Source organism: Diaphorina citri, unplaced genomic scaffold (genome assembly GCF_000475195.1).
Source record: "Diaphorina citri unplaced genomic scaffold, Diaci psyllid genome assembly version 1.1 scaffold4219, whole genome shotgun sequence".
Lineage (NCBI taxonomy): Eukaryota > Metazoa > Arthropoda > Insecta > Hemiptera > Psyllidae > Diaphorina > Diaphorina citri.
Genome location: NW_007381618.1, coordinates 3,123 through 12,104, shown reverse-complemented (window position 1 = coordinate 12,104; position 8,982 = coordinate 3,123). Strand labels below are relative to the sequence as shown.

Here is an 8,982-nt window from a genome sequence, read left to right as displayed (position 1 = left end):
CGTGTTGAACGCTTCCTTGGTCGTGTACTCATGCTCGATCATGCGCGCGTAAAACGTGGCTATCTCTTCGGCATCCTGTGACAGCTTCATTTCCTTACCTGGAAAAGAAAAAGAGGGAATTGAGCGATTGAATGAGCATTGATCACTTCTTTTTTAATACCTTTCTTGTGACGCTATTACTTAACATCACTGTTAATATTTTTACTTCCCATTAGGAAGGCACCTATAAAAGGTAGAGGTAGATAATGAGAAAGTATTGCAGTTAGTCCAAAATCAGAGATGACAATATTACACTCCATTTGGGGACAAGTACGCACCTACTTTAACCTCGCAAAAGCCTGAGTGGGAATGGAAAAACCCAGCAGCACACGATTGTTTAGATGGTCACCCATTCAGATATCAAACAGGCGCAAAAGTTGCTGAACTTCAGTGAGTGACCCATTCGTAACTGGTGCATTCTGAGTGATACCGCCGCCCCACTGGCTTTCTTTTTCGAAGCAGAGTGAAGCCGTTCTGTTAAGGAAGTTGCTGTCTCTTACTTACCATCATAATAGAACTTGACACTGCTGGGCAATCGCTCATAGGGAGGGGCAAAGATAGGACCCTTGTGTTCCAGGAACGTCCACTTGCGTCCATCATTGTGCGTCTTCTCCTCCCACCTGAGGAACAGAAAATCAATCAGTCACCTTTTTTCTGTATACCTACTTTAAATGTCTCCCGCGGCTGTTCTACTACCTAACCTACCTCGGTGGTGTAGTGGTCATAGGGCTTATTGGCACAGTTATTCACTTGCAAAGTGTGGGTACATTGGTGGTGTAGTGGTCAAGGCGCTCGCCTGGTAAACAGGAGGGCGTGGGTTCAATCCCAGCCGAGGTATGGAATTTTATCCTCAATATAATTTGAGAATTTGACCACAATAATAGTAGTAGCCTACTGCTGGAGTAAAAGGACTTTTCAGTCCTATTCGAGCAGTATAAATAAGCACTATTATTATTATTATAACCTCTTCTGGGCTTTCAACATGGCAACGAGTGTCCATGATTAAGAAAGTCTAATTAATGGGTCATTCTGCAAACTTCGGTGGTGTAGTGATTCAGACGCCTGCCTGGTAATCTGGAGAGCGAGGGTTCAATACCAGCTGAGGTATGAAATTTTATCTTGAACAAAGCGTCGCACGCGACGACATATCTCCCAAATTGATCTCATCCAAAAATTTAGGCCGTTCGGAGGTCTATTATTACTGATTGTAACCATTTATTCTGCGTTTAAATAAAAATAATTTTGATTGAATTCTTACGATAGATCGTTGCATGTGTACGTAATATGTGCCCTAATTTCATGTCCAAACCAGTGAAATTTGCGCAAATATCGTCTATACAAGATCTATCAGAAGACCAAATAGGGAACACATATCGTAGCGTGTGTACACGGCTTAAGGGTACCCACCGCTTGCTGTCCACATCCTCGTCCGAGTACACATTGTAATAGTCATCATGACCAAAGGATTCGTTCACATCGTCATCGCCACCAGTGGCTATCCTCGAGTTTACCCCACTAGCAAAACAAACGCTGCTCAGGTGTAACTCGAGCAGGTGCAGGTTACAGAACAGGTCGTACGAGAGTTTAATGCTGTTGTAGTTGAACAAACGTTTCAACAAATGACATCGTCTCAACATCAGAACGCAAGGAAAGGTTCACACGGTGCTATACACTGTGTTGGGTTTATTAGGAATTAATAAGTACTAGGTATTGATAAGGTAACCCAATCTTTCAATTTAAATTCTTTTTTTTTGTAATTGGTAATAAGTAGTTGATTAATTAGAATTTAGAGTTAGTACGAATTTCACAGTCCCTTTTGTATGAACAATAAATAAATTAGAAGAGATTTTTCATTTTTATTTCCATCAGTCAGACGACAAGTAGGCAAGGTTAGAAAAACGAGTTTATAGGAAAAGTACAATTTCTCAATTTAAATTCTTAAAAATAATCACTGTAGAAGACGAAAAAACAAAAACTATGACTATAATACGAATAAGTAGGTGAATACGAAATCAACTCGCGTAAGGGAGACCCACCACTGCAGACAATTGACAATTGAACCGTACTAACACCAGAAACAATACTCAAGAATGTTATCAGCACACATGGGAAACCATGTGAATTTTAAGTGTTTACAAAAGGACACAGAACTCAAATGACATTTTAATTGTTCCTCTTATCAAACAGACGAAAACTCGAAACAACCTTCCGAAAATGAGAATGCTCGAGAAATTCAATAGGTACCACCCTCATGAAACATTTGACTTGAACTAATTTCAAAAATTAAAAAAAAATTCTTCAAATTTCTGAATGTTTACAATTTGTTTTCAATACGAGAACGTCCTCTAAACACATAAGGAATGAGGTTAGAGATGTAAACAGCTGATTACATCAGCACATGGAGTTGACGAGTGTCTATGGCGCCAACCATTTGAATAATATGGAGTACAGATGCGTGTGTTGTGATCTGTCAAATTGTGACAAAAAATTGCCTGTATGGCCATAACTTGAGATTTTCCAACACTTTTCATGTACCTACCATAACCCAGAACTATTTACGTACATGGAAAATTGAATAAAACGAGTTTATAGGAAAAGTACAATTTCTCAATTTAAATTCTTAAAAATAATCACTGTAGAAGACGAAAAAACAAAAACTATGACTGTAATACGAATAAGTAGGTGAATACGAAATCAACTCGCGTAAGGGAGACCCACCACTGCAGACAATTGAACCGTACTAACACCAGAAACAATACTCAAGAATGTTATCAGCACACATGGGAAACCATGTGAATTTTAAGTGTTTACAAAAGGACACAGAACTCAAATGACATTTTAATTGCTCCTCTTATCAAAAAGACGAAAACTCGAAACAACCTTCCGAAAATGAGAATGCTTGAGAAATTCAATAGGTACCACCCTCATGAAACATTTGACTTGAACTAATTTCAAAAATTTCTTCAAAGTTCTGAATGTTTACAATTTGTTTTCAATACGAGAACGTCCTCTAAACACACAAGGAATGAGGTTAGAGATGTAAACAGCTGATTACATCAGCACATGGAGTTGACGAGTGTCTATGGCGCCAACCATTTGAATAATATGGAGTAAAGATGCGTGTGTTGTGATCTGTCAAATTGTGACAAAAAAATTGCCTGTATGGCCATAACTTGAGATTTTCTAACACTTTTCATGTACCTACCATAACCCAGAACTATTTACGTACATGGAAAATTGAATTTTTTTATTCCTTTCTTTTCAAGGAGCCACCGTGAACATCTTCGAGTACAAATGGAAATGGGTAAAATACAGACAAGTTTTTTCTTTTCGAGGGGGGATTTTTTGCCTTTATTTTGGACACATGGAAGACTTTACCAACACAAAAGAGATTTTTGGCATGATCTTTTGTATTCTCTGGATGATTTTAATATTAATAACTCACCATTTCCAAACTTCTCCCTCTTCCTCTTCTTTCTTGGCTCTCTTCTTCTTCTCTGGAGTAACAGGTTCTGGCTTTCCTTTCTTCTTATTGGCGGCGCTCTTCTTCTTTTTCTGTAGGAGACGAAAGAATATCAAAGCTAATTTTAGGATGGACAAGAAAAGAAAGTCTTTTCCACACCTTCTGAGTTCCACTGAATTTCTTGATGTTCTCCAAGGTTTAGAAATCAGTAAACATTACCAAATCTGATCTAACATTTCATGGATATCTAAGTCATTGAAGTATAACACAAGTTGTTCATTGTGTATTGACTATTACGAAACTTCTCTTGTGTTACCCAAGTCTTGACATGTTTTAACACACATTTAAAGCACCTAAAAAAAAAAAAAGAGTTCAGTTAGAAAAAAAGTCAATCTCTTAACTCACCTCTTCATAATATTCCTCTTCGTCTTCTTCCTCCTCTTCACTTTCCTCCTTCTTTCTCTTCTTGGACTTGGCCGGTTTGGATTCCTTCTTCACCTTCTTCCGAGCATTGAGGGGCATATCATCCTCACTTTCTTCTTCCTCTTCTTCACTCATTTTCCGTTTCTGTTGAGCGCGGGCAGCCTGGAAAAAAGATGGTTGTGGTAATGACAGGAAAAAGGGACTTTTTGGTTCCATTTTCCTCACAGTAGGTACTTGATTTTTCTTGTTTTGGGACTTACGACTTAGATATCTGATGCAAAATAAGGACAAAGCTAAATGGAGTAATACTACTACTAATATGAGTAAGCCATTAACTTAAAAGTCACACTCAGAGGGTTTCCATTAGATCCTCGAGGGGCCAATGGGACCCAAAACAAACCAGCAAGATTAATTAAACACTGAACATGTCTGTTGTTTCATCGTAGTCAGACAAACCATTCCAAGTTGTTGCATAACAAACTAACAGACACACACACTAAATCTAAACTTCTCTATCTAGCATTTAGAACACACTTCTTCAAACTACAACATCACATACGAGCTTCTCTTTTCTTTGCCAAACTTACCACCAGCTTCCATTTCAAGGGTGAGCATGTTTTAAACAAAAAATAAATGTTTCAAGTCAGAGGTTTCAAAATAAAGGTCCACAACCTAAATCTTAGGAACGTTCAAAGCAGCCTTCTCAGGCTGGACGAGGTTAATATGAGGAACCAGGTGGCTAGTTGTTGAATGGAGGGTAAATCGTAAAGTTTGACGTCACGGCATACACTCCCGTAGGCGATGACGTCATAATTCATGACTCCCGCTTCGTTTGTTTGTGCGCAAGCGTTTCTGCGCATTTTGACGTGAAATCTGACGTCACAACTCTTTGAACTTTTTCATCAGATTGGCAATTAAAAATTGAATTTTCGAGTTACTTTTTCGGAGTTTTGACCTCAGATATGGATTTTTCACAACTTTTCACGAAGGAATCAATCTTTTATTAATATTATTTTCCCATTTGCAACTGCTCCATTATACTAAAGACCCAACTCTTCATGAAACAAATTTTTTTTCGTATATTTGTAGAAGCTTAACCCATCCTTTAGGGCTGTTTAGTCCATACACCTAAGCCTCAGATTGGGCTTTTGATGTACAAGAAAGAAAAAAAAAAAAATGATATAAATAAAAACCTACCAGAGGCAATTCTTCTTCTGACTCTTCCTCCTCTTCCGGCTGGTCCGGTTTATATTCCTCCTCTTCTTCATCATCCTCCTCCTTGATATTGAGTTCCGAGTGATGTTCTTCCTTCACTTTGGGTTCGTAGGAAGGTGTGGGTGGGGCTTGATCCAGGGCTGGCTCCATGTCTTCATCCTCGTATTCTGACTTGACAGTGTTGTTCTGAAGTGTCGTGTTGTTGTGACTCGCTTCCAACATATCCGAGTCATTTGCACTCTGTGAACAGGAGAGGAAGTCCATTAGGTATAAGGACAGAAATGGAATTGTGAGGTAGCAAGGTGTGTCTACTCGAGTCTACTGTCATTTGAAATAGTGTGGACACTGCTTTATAATCAGACTGCTCAAGTCAGGCCCTTTTAATTTATCTATTTGGTTGAACCTTTGGACAGGTTGAGTCAGGCTGGTTTGAACACTAAGTAAATCAAGTAACACAGAAATGCCTAAAATTTTGATCAAATCAAATACTTGAGATTTGACTTCGATCCCTTAATTGGTTCAAATTATTCAAAAATGTCAAAAAATAAGGATTGTTCAATATGGGTCTGTATGATTCAGGATCTTTTTATTTCTGAATGAACAAAAGGTTTCTTACGTCTTCACCAACATGGTTTTGTTGCACATTGTCTTCCTCTTTGATCTTCCTCTCTTCTGTGAACAGAAAAATTATCCAACTTGGATTTTAGTCCATTGCCAAGAGCTGCTGTCTTACTGGCACAATGTATAAAGTATGTATGAGAAGCAGAGTCCAATTGAGGGGCGCGCAGCAAGGCCTTTTTTGCGTATACCTACAGGCTTATTCAACGCGGAATTTTGTTCTCTACACAGCACAGAAAAAATTATCTCGATATCTCAATTTTTCACGAAGTTACACAAAAAAATCCTTTTTGTAACACAAACAATTTTGTAATAGTAGGAAAAACTTTGAATGCAATTTCCCGAAAACGTGATTTTGCTACATTTGCCTTTCTTACAAACGCCATGTTGGACTTAGAAAAATTTCGCTTGCATAGAATGAAATGAGAGCAATTTCTCGGTATTTTACACAAAGTAAAGCGATATAAAACAAACATTTTTCATACTTACAGAGGCGCTTTCCACGTTGATTGAAGTTTCACCTTCGGCCATCGTTGGCAATTGGAAAATTTTCAAAGGGTCAACTTGAAATTCTCATACCCCCAGAAGGGAATGGTAAAAAAATCACAAGTCCGAGAAAAAAGTGGAACTTATAAAAATTTTGACGTCGAGAGAAGAGAAAAGAAGCAACGAGTGAACGAGAAGAGTGGCTTGTGGCTTGGGTGATGAAAAAAAAATCCAAGTTGAAGTTGAAGAAAACGTTTTGCGCATGCGTCAACACATAGAGCATTGTCCTCATTAAAACGAAGTCAAATGGAAATGATTTTTTTCTCAAAAATAAACCCCTGGTTCTTAATTTATACGACCTTTGGTGAATTTTCGACTGAAAAACCAAAAAACTTTCGAAGAAACGAAGACCAAAATCCAAAGGCTGCCGGCTCAAAAAAGTTTCAAAAGTTGATTAATTTTGAAAAATCGCGGGGTTCGTCAAAATCAGGTGCACCAATCACGAGCATCGGGTACAGTTGGCAACATTTGATTTCTGTTTCTGGCGGCAGATTTTAAATGATAGGTACCTATCGGTCTTGAAAAGTAGTTCCGATTGTTCGTTGGTGCTAGCATTTTTCTGTCACCTAAGTTAAACAACGTTCTGCACGGTTTCACGGTTAATCCTTGGATGGGCCACCAAGGATCTTCCATGTGATAATGGTTTTTCTAGACTCCACCCAAGCAATGTACGTGTTATGATTATGAACGTGGGTTTATTTTAAAAGGCTTGTTCTCTGTTCCCACTTGTCTTGAGTACCTATCATCCGATTTAGTACCTAATTTAATAAAAGTGTTTCCACAACCCACGACACGATTTTTTTTCCAAACGACAAGTTGGAAGTAGGAACGGGCGACGGGCCTTAAACCCTATCCTCAACATAATTTGAGAATTTGACCACAATAATAGTAGTAGTCTACTGCTGGAGTAAAGGGACTTTTCAGTACTATGCGAGCAGCATAAATAAGCACTATCACTATCATTACATAAGAAGTAAACTCTGAGGGTTAGGAGTGGGGGCAAACAGCCCTAAAGTTGGGTTAAGCTTATACGAATCTACGAAGGGCTTTTGTTCCCCCCCACCGAGTGTTTCCCAAGGTGTGCTAAACTCCACACATCTAAGAACACCCACCTTCTTCTTGCTAATATTATTATACACGCGGAAAATCTTCAGCAGCGTCAAGTGGTCGCCGGCACTCGACTGGAACTTCCTATGTGACGCTTGCGCCTCGTCCAGCTTTTGGGCGGGGAACTGAAACACGCTCTCCGCCGACAGGAGCGCCACTATCGACAACACCTCGTCCACACAGCCCATCTCGCTAGCCGCTAGGATGATACGGGAAAAGCGAGGGTCGAGGGGGAAGAGACACATTTTGGTGCCGACCGGAGTCAGCGTCAGCTTGTCGATGGACTCGAGAGCGCCCAGGTCTTTGAGTAGGTGGAACGACTCGCTGATACTCTGCATGGAGGAAGAGAATGGAAATCAAAATCAACAAGCGGGGCCCGTCCCTCCGGGAATTTTTCGATCTTGGGTTAAGAAAATCTAGGTATTCTTTTTTTTGGGATAGTTTTTTTTTTTTTTTTTTTTTTTTTTTTTTTTTTTACAAAATTTTAATGACAGGATTCTTACTTTAAGAGCTCCTTTTCTCGACATTTTTTCTTTCTTTCTCTATTAACTCTTACATATTTGCAAATGAATGTTGCAAAGTTACTTTCAAGAAGAAGCTACAGCAGGACTGTGCAACTTGCAGCACATATGACACTTAGTGGCAAGTGTGTTTCTTCTGGTGTTAATCTGACTTTTTATTATTATGTGCTTACCTGTGTTATTGCAATCATTTTGTTCCCTGAAATCCCAGCTTCATAAATGAATTGAGGTATTTGAGTTGTTTTCCCACTACCTGTCTCTCCTATGATGATCAGTGTATTTCTCTTCTTGATCTCCTCTATCAAACTGAAATTAGAAAAAGTAGGTACATGATTTAAGATCTATTTTGTATAGGAAATACCTTGTTTTTACTCAGAAGAAACTGAAATTAGAAAAAGTAGGTACATGATTTAAGATCTATTTTGTATAGGAAATACCTTGTTTTTACTCAGAAGACATTATAGGTATGTATTAGAGCCATTCCTATTCAGAAGAAATTGTTATAAACAAAACTATTTATGCATTAAAGCTTAGACATAGTTAAATTATTTTGTTAAAACTTTGTTATTACTTTAGTAAAATAAATTATACAAACCTATCTTTGACCAATGTAACAGGTAGATCACTTTTCTGTGTTGCACTACTGCTGGCCTGTGATTTGTTGTTCCCGTTAGCAAATCCATTGACATTCTTGTTCCATGAACTAGATGAGGATCCATTTTCTAGTCTGGCCTTCTTCAAATTGTTCAGCTGAAAGTTAATAGCTGGTCTCTTCCCATTCTTATCAACCCCCATGTTGCCAGAGAGAAACGTTTGTCACCAGAATAAAATCATCTCAGTGGAACACCCTGAAATAATAAGGAGAACAATCAGTAACTATTGACAATGGTGGGATTCAAACCCAGGACCTTCTGCATGACAACCAAGTGCATTACCACTGGGCTATCTGTGCCTCCATTGCTAACCATTGATTTTTTCCATGTCTGTAGTACCTATGCAAAACCTATCCCAAAGAAGGATTGGTAGGGGATTTAAAACATTCTGAATATC

At 38.6% G+C, this 8,982-nt stretch overlaps 2 protein-coding genes across 2 annotated transcripts; both read right to left on the bottom strand.

Moving 5' to 3' along the window:
- Nucleotides 1-12: 12 nt before the first annotated feature.
- Nucleotides 13-5,855, bottom strand: LOC113472182 (DNA topoisomerase 1-like; the record flags this gene model as incomplete). The annotated part of the gene is made up of 8 exons (XM_026831822.1): nt 5,757-5,855; nt 5,123-5,380; nt 4,513-4,518; nt 3,908-4,087; nt 3,485-3,594; nt 1,447-1,629; nt 544-659; nt 13-98 (listed from the first exon to the last, which is right to left on the bottom strand). Coding segments are annotated over exons 2-8 (921 nt in total), but the record flags the coding sequence as incomplete, so codon positions are not given.
- Nucleotides 5,856-8,032: 2,177 nt separating this feature from the next.
- LOC103520875 (pre-mRNA-splicing factor ATP-dependent RNA helicase DEAH10-like) lies at nt 8,033-8,803 on the bottom strand. The gene is made up of 2 exons (XM_008485971.2): nt 8,528-8,803; nt 8,033-8,238 (listed from the first exon to the last, which is right to left on the bottom strand). The coding sequence occupies exons 1-2, from the start codon at nt 8,725-8,727 to the stop codon at nt 8,094-8,096; spliced, it is 345 nt and encodes a 114-aa protein (XP_008484193.1). The 5' UTR covers nt 8,728-8,803; the 3' UTR covers nt 8,033-8,093.
- Between the last annotated feature and the right edge of the window lie 179 nt (nt 8,804-8,982).

Excerpts from the sequence above, each read along its gene's own strand:
- LOC103520875 (XM_008485971.2), bottom strand. The coding sequence starts at position 8,727 with ATGGGGGTTGATAAGAATGGGAAGAGACCAGCTATTAACTTTCAGCTG. Across the intron at positions 8,239-8,527 it reads GTTACATTGGTCAAAGATAG|TTTGATAGAGGAGATCAAGA; the intron begins GTTTGTATAATT and ends TTCTAATTTCAG.